At 44.0% G+C, this 20,173-nt stretch overlaps 1 protein-coding gene across 1 annotated transcript in view; it reads right to left on the bottom strand.

Moving 5' to 3' along the window:
- Window positions 1-4,689: 4,689 nt before the first annotated feature.
- LOC146802190 (fibrinogen-like protein 1) overlaps window positions 4,690-20,173 on the bottom strand; it is a 139,903-nt gene continuing 124,419 nt past the window's right edge. Inside the window, exon 8 of the mRNA XM_085621777.1 lies at window positions 4,690-5,092. Within this exon, the coding sequence (XP_085477903.1) occupies window positions 4,912-5,092 (181 nt within the window). The 3' untranslated portion in view covers window positions 4,690-4,911. The remainder of the gene's footprint in view (window positions 5,093-20,173) is intronic.

Below are 20,173 nucleotides of genomic sequence, written 5' to 3'. Positions count from 1 at the left end.
AAACTAGTGCAACTTTAAATACTGCACAGAACAAACTACACAAGATTCACACTTTACAAAATAGGGAGGGCGGATACTCCACTCTGCTTGCGGGGTTGTGGCCTCCAGGGCTCTTTCTACCATACTATATGGGACTGCCCTGGCATCACTGTATATTGGAGGGAGGTCATGGCAACAATCTCCAGGGTTACTGGCCACGATGTCCCCCCTGAACCGCGGAAATGTTTGCTTAATGTGTGGGACGCTACAGATCTTAACCACGCCGAAAAAACCTGTGTAGCCACGGGACTAGCGTTGGCGAAGAGGAATATTGCACAACACTGGGGGGCGCAGTCAATCCCCTCCCGCTTGCAGTGGTGTCGGGAACTGGACGGCGCCATGGTCGCGGAAAGGACGGTTTGTATTAACAGGGGTTGCCCCCGGAAATGGCAGCGGGTTTGGGGGAAATGGAACACTTTTAGAGGCAATATCTGTGAACCCCCTCCAGTAGACTCAGATCCGGACTTGAGCAAATAGAACATTGGCAACATAACGCCATATGGGACACTGGCATCCGGGGGTGGCAAAGACCCGAAGATGGACAATGAGGTGTGTGGGAATGTTGGATCGAAATGGATAACAATACGATCAATGGTGTTGTCTGATGCGTTCTGTTGTCTCAATTGCATCTGTGAGAATATTGTTTGTATTGACATGAGGTGTACAATTAATATTAATAAAAATTGTTTAAAAAAAAAAACAATGGTGGGTGCATCTGTGAAGACTAAGAGTCACCTGAAGGTGTGAGGCCACCAGAATTGGTGATGGTATGGTAGTAGGCAGACAGGAACATTGCCTTTTCTCTTTGGTTTCCCTAGATTTTTGCATGTTTTTGGCTTTTGTGTTGGTTTGAAGACTCTTCGCACTGTGAAATTTTATTTAATCAGACTGTGCACTATCCTGCCCATAAAACATGAGGTAAAACCTTCTTTTAACCATTAGGTACGTCCGCCTTAAGTGTGCCCTTACTTTATGAAAGTGGATCATGCTAAATAATAAGGAAAAGTATTTCGCTATAGTCAGTAGTTACAAAACGCTTTTCACAGTGTAAGTAAAGTGGTATTTTGATATAGAAAGGTTGGTTTCTGATTAAAAGTCTATTTTCACAATGTCGGCTAGAAATCTATTTTATTTATCACTCATCAAAAATCTATTTCATTGGTGAAAAGTATATTTTGATATTTATAGTGGAAAAGTAACCTTAAAATCAAATACTTTGTACTGCCTATACACCAGAAAGTAATAAACTAGTTCTGCTGGTTGTCATTTCCCCTACTACCAGTAATTGGAATCCTGATGAGCTGTAAGAAGTTACTCTGCAAGAAAAGATTAGACAAGCTTCTAGAGACTGGAACACTGAAATGGAAATCGCTAACTCCTATCTGTGATGCACCATTTGGCAGTGGACATGAACAGATGATTTCATGAAGGGCTCAGACTGACACCATGTGTTTGACACGAAAATGTCAGGAAGAGCCCGGTGTGGAAGGAAACTTGCATCAAGGGGCTATCCATGATTCATTTTTGCATACAATAGAGGGGAACACTGTTCCTAAATCAGGAAGCGGGGGTGGTTCCTCCTTTCCATAGGGATGGATCAGGGATGGGAGTAGGAACTGTGGTGAGGTAGCCTGACTTCTGCCATTTTGAACTAAGGCTTCCAGGATGGTTTACAGTCAAGTGAGGCATGAACTGTTGCAAATGTACAATGCATAGTGGTGGGAAAACGAAACCAATTTGGCTTAGAAAAGTTACCAATCACTAGCTAGTGTACAAGATAAAAATGGCACCGCATCACTAGCTCTTCTGAATACTTCTTGAAATATGAAGCGACCAAAAGAGAAGTGGAAGTCTGATGTCTTTCTGTGAAAAGGACTAAGGTTTATTCTGCTAGCAACTTGTACCATGTGACTGGAACTATCCTCCATGTCTGTTTACATGATCTCTAGGATACAAAAGGCTAACACACGGTTCCATCCTTTAAGGGAGTACCATCTGCACATAAGAGGACTGTACTGAAATCTGTCGGAGACTTGGCTCTTTGGAGTCACATGACTGGAAAAAAGGGTTCTGCTTCTCAATCTGAATCGCAGTTAAGAGTAGAAATTGAATGGGCATTACCTCTAATTGCCATGTGCAATGATATGTATAGGGGTTTGTAACCACGCCTTTTTTGGGGTGGTCTCTGGTTCACAAAACCTTGTGAATCATGTTGGTTAGTCTCGGGGTAACAGACAGTGTTCTAGGGTACACAAGGTCCTTCAAAAACAAGGTCTCTATTGGAGAAGGCAGGGATGGAGGTCTGCTATCCCTTTGTAGATAACAAATTGGAGCGGTTGCAAAAAGCGACTTTGTAATTATTATCCATTAGGTAGGTTGTTTTGAGATGCTCTGCAAATTTGCTATGTACGAGTAGTTTGCGTCACAAAATGAAAGGCATTTTGCAAAAATTCAATCAATCAGGGTACTTGAATATCGTGGCATATCACCCAAGAGGGTCTCAAGGCACTGGGGGGTGGGTGGGGAAGGGGCAGGGGTTCTGCAGTTCAGTCAAAGAGCCAGGTCTTGAGGTCCTTCCTGAATTGAGGCAGTGACGGTGATTGCATGAGATACAGAGGCAGGGAGTTCCAGGTACAGTTCAGCGTACAATTTGCACCTGCTGATTTCAACATGCTGGTAGTAACATTAGGCTCTATATGCTAAAAAAAAGTATTTAAAACATTACGTATGTAAAGAAATAAGGCTAGAACTTTAAACAAGCATTGTCAAAGCAAGACCGGTTGACTTTGCCAATGCTTGTTTGAGGGTTTAGCCCTCCCTTCCCCCTTTTATACCATTCTGACCATACAGACCGTCCTGTAACACTATGGCAGAGGCACTACATTGACCACAATGTATATTGCCAAGGTAAGTTTTGATTTTTTTTTACCACTACTCTGTCCCCACTCCATAGAACCTACCTCTAGCCCTCATTTTCAATTAACACGTGTTTTTAATAATGCAGTTTTTCTGAAATGAATTCATAATCCTTTTTTATTGATATTAATTGGCACATGCATCAAGCAAAATACCGGTCGCAAACGGGCAGATTCTCAGAATCTGACCCTTTGCTCCCGGTATTTCTGCATTTGGGATGCATCATCCCAAATGCAAAAATCGCTATTTAAGGAATCTCAAAATTGGGATTCCTTAAATAGCGATTGCATTTAAGGAATCCCTAATTGAGATTCCTTAAATGCAATGCATTACAGTTTAAAAAATAGCGATTTCGCTATTAGCGTGAGCAAATTACCATGAGGCTGGACCTCATGGTAATTTGCGAAAACTTAGAAAAATGCACTTATTTGCATTTTTCTAAGTTTCATGTTGCCCACACACATGCCCTTAGAGCATGTGTGTATGCAACATTTGTGCAGAGTGAAAATACATGGGTGCAATAGGGTGTCATTTTGACACCCTTGCACCATCGAAATTGCGGGAGCAATTTGCGAGTACCTACTGGTACTCGCAAATTGCTCCCGCAATCTCTAATTCATTCCTATGGGCCTGGAGGCCCATAGGAATGAATGGGAAGACATTCCTTAATTGCGACTCGCAATTTGCTTGTCGCAATTAAGGAATTTGTAGGAATCGCTATTTCTTTAGCGATTCCTACATGCATAGGGTTTTGCTATTCCTTAATTGCGATTCCTTAATAATCGCTATTAAGGAATCGCAAAACCCTATGATGATGCATGTGCCTGTAAATGTTTTAATACGTAATTTGTATCCTAACCGTAATACACGCTTTAACAGAGCACAATAAAGCTATTGAAATATAAGTAGGGTCTTTCGCAGGATTCCAGGTATTCTCCTGAGAAATGTTTCTGAATGTCTTTTTTCGTCTGTGTGGAGGCCATTCTGTGTGGGTAATTCTTTGTACTATTATGCATGGTGCCATTTTCTTCCTATAGTGTCCCTCTTTTCTCCTGAAAGTTGACACATTTCTTCCTTTGTAGAAACCGCATCTGCTAAATCCCCACCAATTTTGGGAGTTTTCCCATTCCATTTCCATCCTGGAAATGAACGTATTCCTGCCCTTAACAGGAGTAAATTTCAAATATTTCCACGGTGGGAAGTGGACAGAGAGGAGTTTGAGAATTCCAGGGTGTTCCTAAATTTACCAGGGTAAATTATATCCTGGAATGCAGCGGCATAGCGTGGGATGCCAGTGCCCCTGGCAAGTATCCTCCCACTTTTCTTTTACATTTTTGCGCCCCTAAGAATGTCCCTAAGAGTTTTGCGCCCTGGACAACTGTCCCTGTGGCCCCGCCCATGCTACCTCACTCTTGGAATGCCAACTCCCCACCCCTTTTGTGGGATTTGCTCATGCGCAACACACCTTCATTGTGGGGTAAAATTGCGCATGAGTAAAAGTGTTTAGCGCACGACACCTTTTCTGTATAGCCTGCATCATAAATGAAGCTAATTTGTCCTTTCATTCCAGATTTACATATGACACTGTGAATCAGACTCAGAGTGCAAACCTAGGTTTGGGATTAAATATGCAACTAGAGAGTCTAAATACGATTGGCAGTCAGACCGATTAGCACGCAAGAGCAAGCAAAACCATAGAGCGCTTCAAATGAAAAACTAGAGTGATTAAATTGATTTAAGGATTGCTTAAAGTCTTTTATAGGCACATTGTTAGCCACAACAATTAGATGTATATAGTAAAATACCTGCCATCTTAAAAATATGACAAGCCATCTATCCTGCAACCAAACCTGGTGACTTGATGCACTTACACCGACGTACGTGCTTTTTCCTCTGCTTATTTGACAGGTGAGACTACATTTAGAGAACCTCGAGAGAGTACTTGTGACATTTGCTTTAGGTATTCATGCCATTTCCACTTCCTGCTTGAAGGAAAGATGGGGGTCTAATCTTCATTGCTGCATATTTTAGAGAGTACCAAAGTCCTCGCCAAGTTGACCATATCACGCCATTGTCATAGGCGCCGCTGTAGTTTCCATTCTTGTAGTACACACCGTTGAGGTTAGCTGCATGGCACCTGGAAGCAGATATGGGAAGACATGAAGGAAGCTTGTCGGGAAACACATGCCAACAAAATGCAACCTGCGTCGTTATTATTAGACTGTCTGATTTCGATATCGGAGTATGTTATTTACTCAGTCAGGGTAAAGGAGTGAAATACTCTGTCGCCCTGGAGTAGTAACCATACTCCAAATTTACAGATGTCCGCCAGCCCAGCAGACATCTCTTAACATTTGCATGAACTGCTGTCACAGAGGTTCCTGTCAATTTATTAGAAGTTTGATGGACGGCTCAGTATGACAGCACTGTCTGTCAAACATTTAACATGTTTTTGTATTTTCAAAAACAAAATCCTAAAGTGGGATTTTGTTTTTGAAAATGCAAAAACTAATGGCCCCCACACCATGTGAGGTGTCCGCCATGGTGTAGGGGCCATTGTTCAGTTTTCACCCCCCTTTCCGGACTCAGCAGTGATGGACAGGTTTTACCCAGCAGTGATGGACAGTGAAAACCTGGCCATTCGATAACCCACTCTTAATTGGGTGACCGGCTGAATAGCCAAACCTCGGACAGCCCTTACTCCGTCGGGCCGTCAAAGGAGTATCTAAGCAATGGGGGCAGAGTAGTCTCCCATGCTGACATATGTAAGTTACAACTGTCTGTGAATCAGGCAGAGGGACCTTCAGTGTGGCGGAGAGAGTATTCTACAAGCTTTGCAATGAGGAACCCTCACTGCAAAATTCTAAATCAGCCCCAAAGATTTTTAGGTTATAGTGAGTCTGCTAAACCACACACAAATGAAAAACAAAAAAAGAACACAGTCTCCAAGAGACCAGCTTTCTGGCGCCTAACCGGCCCAATCACTTATTAGAAACCCAGTTAAAGTAAACACTGACCCAGTTACAGAAAACAAGAATATGAAGGTTCCAGCCAAAAAGGGAAATTCAAAAAACACACGGTCGTCGAATGAAAACGCCTTTGCCTGGGAATAAGTGAATTTAAAGATTTGATTGACCTATTAACTCAGACATAGATTATTGCAATGAGCAAGCAATGGGCATGGCACAAAACAACAAATAATCTTTAACTGAAATTTATCACCATTTATCCAGCACGCAACAGAAAAAATATGTTTAATAATAAAGAAATTAAGAGTTACTGCAGCTCTGTATGGTATATTACCTAACTACCAAAACAGTTGCGAGATATTTGGAGCTACATTAGCAATCAGTAAAGACATTGGATTCTCGGTCTACATCAGTATGGGTAGCCACACAAACAATGTCTACTAATCTCACTTTTAAATCCCAACTCATTTAAATACCTGATTAGCACAATAGAAGGCCCACATAAACATGTAACCCAGGCTCCCAGTCACAAAAACACAAACTTTGCATAAACTATAACCACAGTTAAGGATAAACCCATCACAGTAAACTCATGGACACAAGTACAGAGGACAATTTTAACTTACACCATATGATAGAAACAGGGTTCAACCCCTCATTTCAAACCAACATTCACAAACATACAAATCTGCACCCCAAAATACCCAAGACTTGCCCACTCACTGGCTGAATCAATGAAATACAATATAGTTTTTCAGTTCCCAGGAGCTACTAAAGTGTTTGCTGAGCAATCCATCAATGAAATGTGTCTATAGAAAAACCTAATGGGATATAATGGCGATTCAGACAGTTACTCACTTTATTTCATGAATGGATATTTCCTCAGGAGTTATGAAAAGAGTCTTGTGACTTTACGCTTAAATTTGGTAATTTTTCTTTGGTTGAAGTCTTTGGTTTGGCCAAGCTATTTAAGGTTTTTCACTTCTCTCAACATTGCTACCAACCCACTCAAAAATGAAAAAGATGGATATCATTAAAACACTGATAGTAGGTTTAGTAGCCTGACCACTGGCTGATGCCATTTACCATAACTACTAAAATTGTCAGGGCACATGGACAAGTCAAACCGGCAGCAAGATGGAAAACAAGTGCTACCCGGATTGATGAACAAACATTGTTGCATCTTTAAAGTTCAGAGGGGGAAAAACATGTTTCCGCTACATTTTACTTGGCAAAATATCGAATGAGAATAGCAAAGGGTATGCAAACATGTGAGTATACGCCATGAGATGTGTAGCACTAATCTCTGAAACACCCCAATGCATAGATTACAAATTCATATAAAAATATCAAAACCACATATCTCAAAGCCTATAATTTCTGCTGGGGAGCCTATTACTAATATCAAACTGCTGGCTGGTGTCCCACTTTTTCCCTTTGTATGAAATCATTCCTTGGGTACTGCGTTCCTTTCTGACCAGAGGATATTCAATAAATTGGTCATCATTCTTTTAGCTACCGATGCCCGACTTAAATACCCTAAGGATTCCAACAATCGGCACTCTCACATGCTCCCGTCCGGGGTGGTTGGTCTCTGCGCAGCTGCGCCTACACGTGCTGTACGCAGTGCTCCTTGGGGTTCTGCTAATTTTGTCACTTACCAGTACTCTTATGGCATCATTAACAATGTCAGATTCCAAGCCCAAAAAAAGATAAAGAACAGAAAGGTGAACTGAAAAGGACCAAACAGGCTCCTCCGATTCCAAATTCGCCAGTAAAGGAAACATTGGATGAACCTTCTACCTTGGAGACAGTTCTGAAAAATCTGAACTCTGTTCACAATATTGCACATATGCTAATTCTGACCTCCTGCAGGTGGAGGAACCTGGTACCTGAAAAAGAACTTAGGGCCATATTAGCAAGGACTTGTGATGATCATCGCAAAGCGCGCTGAGCGCTGTATTTCCTATCGTCTGCTATCGCTGGTTTAGATCGCCGAGATAACGCGTTATTATCAACGTTTCTCTCCAAGGCGATAATAAACCAGCGATAGCGGCGATTCTCCATCAATAACGTGGGAATACCAGCGATGAATTCCCATCGCTAAGGAAAAGGTCGCTAATAGGCAGGTGAGGATTCAGCCGTAGAATCCACCTCCCATAGAAAACAATGGCTAAATCAGAATTTTAGCAGGTGTTAAAATCCAGCGATAATCGCGGTTAGCGCGAGTTTTTTAATCGCTTCGTGGGCATTGCTAATAGGGAGAAGTTGTGTTAACGACTTCTTGCTATTACTTTTAGTGAGGAACGCCCACTTTGCATGTCATTAGCGATAAATATCGCTGACATGCAAAGCGGTAAAAAAAGGCCGCTATCGCCATTAAGCTGTCTCTAACAGTTGTTAGCGACAGCTTGCTAATAGGGCGATAAAAATATCGCCGCATTATCGGAAAAAAGTGCCGCTAAAGCAGCGATACTGCCCTTGCTAATATGGCCCTTAAAGACCTAAACATCAAGCTCTCGAATGTGAAGAGTAGGATTAGTAAAGTGGAAGATCACAACTTCGTCCAGGATAAACAAGTCCATAAATCGGAAGCCTTAATTGCTGCACTGAGAAGGGACATCACCGACTTGGAGAACTGGAACAGACAGTAATCTGCATATATTTGGTGCAGAGGACGAGGCACCCCCCACAATCGCCTTTCTGGAATCATGGTTACCTGCGATGCTCAACATTGCTTTTGCCAAGGACTTTGAGATAGAACGTGCTCACAGGATCCCCACCTATCGACCTTAAAATGCTTCCTCTTTGAGACCCCTGACTTTCAAACCTCTGCGGCTTCAACATACAGAATTAATCCTCTCTCATATGAGGAGGCGCAAAACAATTTCTTGGAAAGGATCAAGGATATTGATTCCCTAAGATTACGCTAGAGACATGGAGCAACATCAGAAAGGTGTTCTAGCCCTCAGGAAGTCTCTCACATACAAGACTATTCAATCATCCTTTGTGGAGCCTTCCAAGTGTAAAATTGTCTACCAAGGGAAAACCATTGTCTTTACTTAGCCAGCTGATCTTGAATCATTTCTGGAAGACAAATCGGAATTGCTGATTGAAGTGGATGCAGGACCCACTTAACTTTGATGTTGTCTCTTGTTATCACTTTATATGGTTGAGAGTATAAGTGGCTTGTATACACAACTGTAATTTTGGCTGTAACGCTGTTTTTTCTTACAAGTGCATGGTTGCCATGTTTGATTGTTTTCTATTGCTATGCCACGCGCCAGCTGTCTTTCCATTTGCCGTCTGTTTTGCCATTGCCTCTTTTATTTGTCAATTGGCGGTCCCTCCTCTTGGCTTTGTATTTTAGCAATCGTTTTCCACCATGGGAAGGTTTCCTTTTTTCTCCTGTCAGCGGTATGGGTGGTTGTAATGTCATTCTCAATTTTCCACCTCCTGCCTTTTTATAACTGCTTTGTCGACCTGCATTTAGCGTTTGCGTTCTTTTTGTCTGATACACACATACCGTAGGTTCTTCATTCTGCTCACTCACATTTCCTGTCCACATGTTTCCTTTCTATAGCAGCTTGTCTAGGCGATGTAGAACATTCTCTATCATCCTGGTGGCTTTACCTCCTAGTTCTTGGTTTTTCCCCTGAGTGTACCAGGTCTCCCAGGGACTTTTCCACCCTTGTTACATGGGGTAGTGTTTGTTTTCTTTCTTTTTTTTACTCTCCTCTTTCATGCTACACACATCTATGGCTTCTCTTGATTGCTGCCTTTTCCAGGAGCTTTCTTTCTCAGTCATATGTATGTCTCACTGCACTGTAAGGTTTCCTTTCAGTACATGTTCTCCCTGCGCTGCCCACTCCATTTTTCATAGGTTTCGAGTGTGTTCCTATGCTTTATGTCCTCATTGAAAGTAATATCTCTTAACACTAAGGGGCTAAATCATCCAGTGAAAGGTAAGAAAATCCTTGATTAATGTAAGTCTTTGGGATGTGATCTGAGTTTCCTGCAGGAAACTAAGATAGGATGTAAAGAGGCCCTCTATAAGCGTCATGGTTTGGTCAGTGACTTAATGAGCTTTGCTGCCTCAGCGAAAAACAAATGCTGTACTAACATTGGTTTCCTGTTCTTCAGGTTTATCTATCATTTGTGCTGAACACGGTCATAAATGGCTGATCTCCTGCTTACAGTGTAGCCCAACAGAAGTGTATGCTATAAATATATATGCAGCCACCTCTGACACTCCTCAATTTTGGTCGTCTCTCTGAGAGGTTGCTCTCCTTCGCTCTGACTACCGTATTGTATAGGGTATCAATTTTAACTTGCTAATGGATCCAAACCTGGATAGACAATTGGCATGTGTTTATCGACATCCTCGTTCTCATAAACATATGCATAACTTGTGTGTTGTTCGCATGGCCTTCCTGATGTTTGGAGAATGCATAATCCATCAGACAATGATTTTCTTTTCCTCTCCACCTAATACCTTTTCAAGGATTGACTAGCTCTTGGTCGATTAATCCCTTCTGCAAACCTCGTTTGACCCTACAATAGAACTGATTGTCATTTGTGACCACGCAGCTATCACTGTTTGTTTAGAGAGTCTACCCTTGTTACCAGAGAATATGTCTTGGCGAATGAACCCTGAAATTTTAGAACAGGCTGGTGATGTTCAAGGTCTTGACAAAACTCTACATTAGTATATATCAATCAATTCACACTCTGTTTCCTCTCCAGTATGTTTCTGTGATGCAATGAAGTGCACAATTGGAGGGGAAATTATTAGTTGTATGGCAAATAAAAACAAGATAATAAAGGCCTTGTTAGATTCCCTTATGAAAGATATCAAAGATAAATAAATATTATTTAGACAAACTAATGATCCAATGGTTACGGCCTCTCTGACAACTCAAGTACAAATAGAACTTGATAGTTATCAAACTAGCTTATGGAGTAATACAAACCTTGAATGTCCCTTAAGAAGTTGAGATTGGACTATAATGAAGGTGGCTGCAAATTGCCGTATTGGTCCGATTACCAGCTGGCCTTTTTGGCTGTTCAGGCTGACTTGTGACTTGCTCACTCTCCATGGAGTCCCCCTTGATTAAGCAATCCCTTTGATCATCACACAGCCATAAAGGTAAGACTTGGCTTGTGAACTTATTGCTGATAAATATCAATCAATCAATCAGGGTTTTTTTAGAGCGCGCTACTCACCCGTGAGGGTCCCAAGGTTCTGGGGGGGCAGCTCCGGGTCAGTCGACGAGCCAGATCTTGAGGTACTTCCTGAACGTTTGAAGGGTAGGGGAGCAGCTGATGTTCACAGGGAGCTCGTTTCAGGTCTTGGCTGCGATGTAGGAGAAAGCTCTCCTGCCTGCTCTGTTTCTGTGGATGTGAGGGACCTCTGCCAGGGCGAGGTCGGCAGAGCGGAGGTTCTTCTTGGGTACGTGAAAGGAGACTCTCTCGTTGAGGTATTTGGGTCCGATGTTGTTGAGGGATTTGTAGGTGTGGATGAGGAGCTTGAAGGTGACCCTCTTCTTGATGGGGAGCTAGTGGAGGTCTCGCAGGTGTTGGGTCATTCATTCGTGAAGTGGTGTTACGAGGATGGGTCTGGCTGAGGCGTTCTGGATGGTTTGGAGTTTGTGTAGAAGAGTTCTGTTGATTCCTGCGTATAGAGCATTGCCGTAGTCCAGTCTGCTGATTATGAGCGCTTGGGTGACGGTCTTTCTGCAGCCGGGGGGATCCATTTGAAGGTCTTGCGGAGGATGCACAGGCAGTTGAAGCTGGTGGAGGCGACGGCGTTGATCTGGCGGTTCATGGAGAGGGAGGAGTCGAGGATGATGCTGAGGTTTCGTGCGGGGTCTGTTGGGGTGGGTAGCTTTCTGAGGGTGGGGGCCACCAGGTGTTGTCCCAGGCGGAGGTGCAGGAGCCTAAGATAAGGACCTCAGTTTTCTCTGAGTTGAGCTTCAAGCAACTGTCCCTCATCCAAGCTGCGACGTCCTTCATTCCTTCGTGGAAACAGAGTCTGGTGTCTGCGGGGTTCTTCGTGAGCAAGAGGATGAGCTGGGTGTCGACGGCGTAGGATACTATGCTGAGCCCATGCTGTCTGACGATGGCTGCGAGGGGGGCCATGTAGATGTTGAAAAGTGTCAGGCTGAGCGATGACCCTTGGGGTACTCCGCAGTTGATGTCAGTGGGTTCGGAGAGGAAGGGTGGGAGTCTGATCATCTGTGTTCTGCCGGAGAGGAAGGATTGGATCCAGTCGAGGGCGGCTCCCTGTATTCCCGCGTCGTGAAGTCTGACTGCGAGCGTGCAATGAGAAATGGTGTCAAGGCTGCGGAGATGTCCAGGAGGATAAGGGCCGCGGTGTGCTCCTGGTCGAGTAGTATGCGGATGGCGTCCGTGGTGGCCCATTAAAATATGATTTAAGTGCTGCTCTTTGCCTGTGCAGTGAAGACATTCTGGCCAAAATTTACTGAAGGCTTTTATAATGGTAAGCAAATGGATGCAACGCGCAAAACCTAGGTTAAAAAAAAACCTTTGTATGTAGAAATATCTAAGTTGGGATGACAACAGGTTCTGTAACAGTCATTCAAATTTGCTTCTTCTATCTTGAACACACTAACTACTAAGCTGAAACTAGCCCCAGATCTTGACGTCTGTGGATGTACGCTGAGGTTCACCCTGCTCACCTGTAGCGGACGGTCGGCGTATGTACCTTTGGCTCATAGCCCAGGACAGATGCCGTATATTCCCTGACTGTTGTAGGTTCCACCGACGAATCTTCCGAACAACAGGACAACTGGTGTAGTATCACATACCGGTGTCCTTTGTTTTCTATTTCAGTTTTGTTGTTTCACACACTCACCATCTCTGCAGTAGCTTTACATTGATCCTGATGAAGGCCACAACACTTTTATAGGTCCACAGGCCGAAACATGTAGATCTTTTTCGTATGCAGCTGTCTCTAATGTCGGCAGCTACATTACAAGCTATTTGTTTTTAATCCTGGCACAGGGTAGTAGAATAAATTTTGTTTTAACTAACCTTGTAGTCCGGTTTAACCACCACTCAGCACTGCACCTTACCTTAAACACACCAAGCTCACATAGGGTTTTAGGACCATCATCTCATAAAAAAACATCCTTGAGCTCCTCCCTCGTAGCGAGGGGGTTGTAGCCCACGTCACGACTAGATTCTTGATGCAAGGAGGCACCCCTATGATGAAGCATGACACCTTTGGTGTGTGAGGGGAACCGTCCTTTAAAAGGGATCCCCCTCAAGCATGGTAAGCACATTTCACAAACCCAGGACATTTACCAGTAGGACCCGTGGGCTCTTTTTGTGAGTATGATTGTGATAGTGGGGAGACAGCCCACGCAGGTCCTTTAAATCTCCTCGTAGCTTCCCTTGTGTGTATACTTATTCATTCCTGCCCAGATATTTCAGAATATTCCAAAGTAACAAAATGTGTCCTCAAATAACATATGTTATCGACAATTATATACCTTAAAACTGTTTGTGGTCTATATAAGACACACTGTATGTGTATTTCTGTTTTTATAATTTAATGGATCTTTTGTTGAACGCTCCAACCCACTGCCCTGTAGGGGTGTTTCAGAACAACAATTCATCCTAGTCTTTGAGACCTATGGGTTTTAAATTATTTGGTAAACAGTTTATATTTCCAGAGAAATACATGATTTCTGTTATTGCACATGGCTGTCCTTGCAGTGATGAAATACTCAAAGTGTTATAAAGCATTTGAAGAACGTTTCAATATCTGATCTGACCCACAAATATATTTGTGCAATAGAACAACACGGCAATGTTCTCTGTTTTTTAGCCAGGAACGTGTATCTGTGAAACACAGAAGAAATGTTATTGTTAAATATTCTTTTCCCATGAGGAGGGTAACCTGTTACGTAATTTGATAAAGCTTTAAGTTTCTTATAATGTAATGTGTTCCTCACTGTAAAACTCACAGTGAGTTGGGGGTACACATTACTGTGCAGGATCATATCCTGCAACAGTTCTTTTTCCGTGATCCAACAAAAATGTCTATATCAGCTCAAGCGATAATGGAATTCACATATCGACTTCAGGAGTACATTTGTAAAGTTTTTTTCAACGCCTAAAAATAGTAAATCTGCATCCATGTCCTGTAATATGCCTAGTTGTCTAGATCTCCGTTAAAAAGAAATAGCACTAGAATCATCGTAGCCTTAAAGCACCACTTGGTGAGGTGTTTTCTATGGGAAGGAGTGGGCGGTGCAGATTTCGGGTCAAGGGACAACTTGTACTATTTTTTACGTTCAGCAGCCGGGGTTTCAGTGGACTGGTTGTCTCGTTGTTCCCAGAGCCAGAGATTGTTTAAGGAACAGACTTAGACTTATTTATCATAGCCGTCTTGCGACCTTCCAGTCTTTTTTCTGGGGTGACTTCCCCATTGATGATGTATGTTTACTAATACTAGGATAAACCGGAGAGTCCCAAAGATAGCAAAGACCTAATGAACACTGCTGTGTAGGGTAAAGTTTATTGTAGCACTTAATGTTACCAGATATGTAAAGGTAATAAGAATCTTATGGAATTATATTGAAGCATCTTAATGCGCTTCTGTACCATGTGTGCTCCTATTTTAGCATAATGCTAATTGCCTATATCCTGTACTTAGGACATTGGATTACCCACATTTCAATCCCACCTAACACATTGACGATTCAGTGGGCATACTATCTATGAGTCACGCGATCACATCCACAGATGAATGTGCAAGTCTTGTCCAAGAAATTGTACTGAATTGTTCAAAATGTGCAAAGCAGTTTAAAGGCAGTTGATCTATAGATGTAATATCCTGAATCCTTACCTTCAAAATCATATGGCACTGCTAAAGTTTCACTCTTGCGCTCACCAGTTGTAATTAGATGTGAATGTATTTCGGCATGTTTATCAGAGCATACTGGGGCTAATGGAATGCTTAAAGCACCCACACATTACATTTACAGCCCTCGGTATTGTTAATAATTAGCCTAATTTATTTTACATAATTACTATTCAAAGCTTGAGCACATTACCTGGTTTAGTTTGCGCTCACCAAAAACAATTCACCCTGCATCAGTGTGTAGTGGCTTACGAATTAGAAATGATAGACCTCTTTGGCTTCTGAAATACCCCACAAAACTGTGACATAAGTGTTAGAGTGGAATGCAATGAAGACTGGTTTAGAATGAGGAGTTGGCTGCTACACGCAGACGAATAAAGACGTGTAATACGAAGCTCCATATGTCGCGTAGTCATTGGCAAGTACCCAGGCTGGGGGGGCCACTTCACAGTAGATTCAACAAACTCAGTTAGACCTCCATAACCTGGCCCCCTTATCTCACTGAAAACAGCTGTTACTCATGATAAACTTTATTTTATGGCAAGGTAGGGTGACTACAGAAGCCAGTTTCTAAGAATCTGGCCTAGGTTGGACATGGCCCATTATATAAACTTGCTCTTTTGGTTTGCTAATCCAGAACATTACACTTCCAGCTTGCTTGAATATTTGGATGCATATATTTGTCTAAATGTCAAAATATCATTAATTGACTCGAATTTTGATAGTATTATGAATTCTAATTCAGTGTCAATGATCATTTATAGGATTTGATGGAATGTGAGACTGTCTGGCATATTAGTGTTTTAGAATTGAAAACAGCCAAATGCCCACTCATTCCAACGGAAAAACATTGGCAGTCTTACGTGCTTTACAACCTAATAATGGAGCAAAAAAAACATAAGGTACTCAAGAACTGTGAGTACGATTTAAAGTTAATATGAGAAATGTGTATCCAGCAACTTGTGGAAGAAAGTGATGGAGCAAGTTGCTGCACACCTTGACTTCTGCAAAGACAATTTGTTGACATTCTAAAAATTACTTCATAGGTATCGGAAGCATTAAGATTGAGGTCTGAGGACTGTGGTGACGGGTCTAAAAAGGAAACACATTACTGCAGACCTTTTAAATTTATACGTCTGCCTTGGAACAGAAAACCAGTAGGTTACCAAAGCAATTTTAGCTAAAGGAATATTAGTCAGTATCTTAAAGCCAAAAGTATAAGTAGAGTTGTATCTATAAGTAGAGCAAAACTCAGATCTCTGTGAATTTGTTAATTAAAGGATATATTTTTAGAACTGATTACATTTCTAATCCTTTAATGTTCTCCAACCTCTCTACCAGTGATTGTATAGGCACTGCACTGGTATACCAGCATGGTTTTAGCTTCATATAAAACTGTAAGCATAAATATATTGTTGAGTAACTTCTGGCACAGGAACGTATGCTATGTTTTTGGCTTCAACACAGTTAAGATGGTTGCTTCATCTGATATGCTCAAAGTGTCATGAACGGCATGGCGATTAAAGGCTTTAAACAGCATTTACATTTTAATTAAATATTGAGATTGGCATCATGCCCCGTAGTAAGAAGTAAATAATGTCATACTGCTACTAATACAATGTCTATAACATTTATTATGCAGAATGCAGCACACTTAGAAAGAGGAAACAATGAAGAAAATTAAAGATATTTCTCTTCGTTTATCCTCCGCTGGGGAGGCGTACGATTCTGGTGCATTTCCAGGTCTGGTAAGTCTAGGAATGTATTAGAATCCATGGGGCATATTCACAAGAACGTGTGATAACTACCGCAAGAGTAGCTTAACGCAACTCTCAACATTGCAGCCCATCGCGGGAAAATAACCCTGTGTCAACGTGGAATTCACAACAAGGCGGTACCATGCAATCTTCTGTCGAAACCGCGGACAATGTCTGCGACACAACCACCTTGATGGAGATAAAAACACAAACCACAACACAAAAAAACCTGCGATGGGCCAAAGCGTGATGTGGAAATCATCTGTAAGCAGTGCCAGGCCTGCAACACACACCAAGCAGGCAGGAAAAATCTCCATAAACGTAGAAAAAACAAACAAACACAAACTGACCAACACCCAAGCACCATGGAGGCAGCCGGAGCAGGCGCAGAGGACGAGCGCAACCCCACAAGCACCCCGGACGACCAGCCCGGGACCTCGGGCCAGGGAAGGGCAAGGACAAGAAGAAGAGGAAGACAAAGTTCAGTCCGCAGGCGAACAGGATCATAGTCACGGAGGTGATGGAACACTATCAACAACTGTTTGTCACCTCCAACGTGTCATTGGGAACCAAAACTGGAATATGGCAGGACATAGTGGACAAGGTGAATGCCGTCGGAGAGCACAAGAGGACAATGGACGAGGTCAAGAGGCGATGGAATGATATCAAGCGGAAGACCAAGGAGAAACTCGCAGCCAACCAGAAGGCAGCAATGCAGACTGGAGGTGGGGGCCTAGCGCCACAGCTCGAGCTGGATGACATGGAGGAGCTGGTGTCGACAGTCATCGGTGTGGATGGTGTGGCCGGAGTCGGGGCACCGGACACTGCTCGACAGGGCACAACACAACCGCAACAGGGTGAGTGACCACCAGGTACTGGGGGGATAGGTGGAGATGGCCATGATGGCACACATGCACAATCAAGCACAGCACAGTGCACACCCTCAAGGACTCTGGGTCATCGCCCAGATCCACAGACTGTCACAAAGTACAATGCCATGCTGTCTGAATGTCAACATGTACCATGCGGCTACATACATGTGAACACATTGCAATACACCATCTCCCCTTCACATTGCAGGGACACCATCAACACCCCCTGCAGAGCAGTCCCAGCCACTCTTCACTGATGACGAGGAGGACAACACCAGCATCGACGCACAAGCCCTCCTAGACATCATTGACATCATCCGTGACTCACCTCCATGATCAGGGCTGACCAGCTGCATCGAGGAGAGCCCACCCACCACCCAAACCACCCAGCAGGAGGCACCCATGGCCCGCCAGTCTCCCAAGACCCCCAGGAACAACACATGGCCTTCCAACGCCGTGTGCTGGAGGCCCAGACGGAGATGGCTGAGCATCCATGGGTGTCTAGGCCCGCTCCATGGCCTCCGACGAGCCCTGACTGACATTGCTGGAGTCCTGACGTGGAGAGAAGAACACCAGTCCTCTCAGAGGGGCTCCAGCGATAGCAGCCGTGAGCTGGCACACATGCTTAGGCTCATGGAAGACATGGTGCGGATGGAGGCGGAAAGGATGGCAGCCACCGCTGTACATCAGCGAAATGTAGCTGGGATCTACCATGCCCTGCAGACCATCATCATGGCATTGCTGCCACAAGGCGTGGCGCTGATGAATGCTGCTGACCCCACACCATCCACATCCCTGCCCCCTGGTGTGTCAGTGCCCCACAGTGCAGCAGGCATATCCACTCCGGCACCTGATGTGTCATTGCCACACAGTGCGGCCGACAACCCTCCTCTGGCCCCTGGTGTGTCAGCGGCACACAGTGCCCCAGCTGGTACTGCAACACTCACAGGTGGGGCAGTGCACACATCCGGGGACGAGGACGGGTTTGTGATAAGGAGGCACTAGCATTCATTTCCGCCACCTGGCCTGTTCCTGCTTGGTGCCACACATGGCCCCATGACCTACCACTGACTCCCGATACACTCCGATGCACTCACCTTGGACAGCGACATGGCCTGCCATATCCTGTTTGATGACCAATGACACGGCGACCACACTGCAGACTGTACCCTAACTCTTCCGCAGGACTTGTCATTCCCGGATGGACTCTGGCTGGCCCTCCACTGGCCCATATTGTGTAGTGTGCTTGGCATTGCCCTGTATCGCTCCAGCTGCAGGACTGCACTGGATGTGCAATAAACATCCAGTGATGCACTGCTGAGTTACATCGTTCATCACCCATGTATGAATGAGTGGGTGAATGTAGGGACAGTGATGTCCCTTGCGTCAATGATGCTCATCCTGTTGGATGCCATTCAGAGGGTGCTACATAGCATATTGGGTAACGGGACCCGTGAACACTACAACAGGGACACACGCATCAGTCACTTCCATGTCCGGACATGGACTTAACCACGCCCAGATCCCACGTGTCATTGTTGCAAGCCCTGCGCTGGTCTGGCGTACGGCAGTCCAGACCACTTTTCTTATGCTCCGAGGGGGGCCCTCATTGCTAACCGTCGCAGGCGTACTCGCTGGTGTTGTGCAGGTCACTGGTCTAGTTGTCAGCATGTCACAGCCCCTCCCTGAGAGCAGGTTTGCACGCACACCACACCCACCCTGCACAGGCGTCACAGACCATGTGACTCCGCCAACATGAGGGGCCGACGACGTCACATTCCCCTCTGCCGGTGGTGGCTGGATGAAGGACACCCCACGGTTCTCAATCATAAAGGGCCCATGAGTTGTTGAGCACAGGGTTAGTGGCACCCGAGGCCTTGCGGCCGTCACGGACCTGCCACCACGTGGCGCTGACTTGGGTTGTATGAAAATTAAAGTTGTGCTGTTCCTGAATGATCTAGAATTCAGCAATATACATAGGACAGTAGGCCATAGAGTCAAAGAGATGGGAATCCATTTCTTTGGAATGTAATGCCCTCACACACCCAGTTGAGTGTCATGCTTCATCATCGGGCTGCTCCTCGTCTGGCTGGCGCTGCAATGCCTGACGGGCTCCCGATGAGGGGCACTTTGGCGGAGATCTTTTTCAAATAGCCGTTTGGTGCCATGGGGGTGAGAGATTTAGTGAGTGTAGATGAATAAGTGGTGTGTGATGTTTATGTGAGTTAAAACAGGGTTGGGAGTACCAGCAAAAATAACTTTAATTGTGGGGTCTCCTACCCTGATTAAAATAAAGAGGAAAGGCGCAATGCTAAGTTAATGTCTTAGGTATGGCGCTCTTCCGTGTGGTTGGTCAACATGTTTCTTCGCCATTCTACAAGTCCAGAGGCGATTCGTCAGGACCTTAAGTTAAAAAACTATCTACACTAAGGTGAAATGGAAAACAATAATGAATTAATGTTTAGGATTTAAGCCACCATGACTTACTCTGTCTAATGGCTGGTAGTACTGGTTCTACCTATTATGGAGAGAAAATCACATATTAATGTATGATGTCAAACAAATATCACAAGTATGAAACACTGCTGTCCTATTCCCTGTGTGTCTAAATCACAGCACGCAATGGTGAGGTTTTACAGGGATATAAACACTAGGTGCCAAATATTGAAGTGGTCACATTATTGCTCATGTGTGTAGTGACCAGATCCGTGTATTAAAAACCAAAAA

This window comes from Triturus cristatus, chromosome 8 (genome assembly GCF_964204655.1).
Source record: "Triturus cristatus chromosome 8, aTriCri1.1, whole genome shotgun sequence".
NCBI classification, from domain to species: domain Eukaryota; kingdom Metazoa; phylum Chordata; class Amphibia; order Caudata; family Salamandridae; genus Triturus; species Triturus cristatus.
The sequence above is the reverse complement of the archived record's forward strand: the minus strand, read 5'-3'. Positions and strand labels throughout refer to the sequence as shown.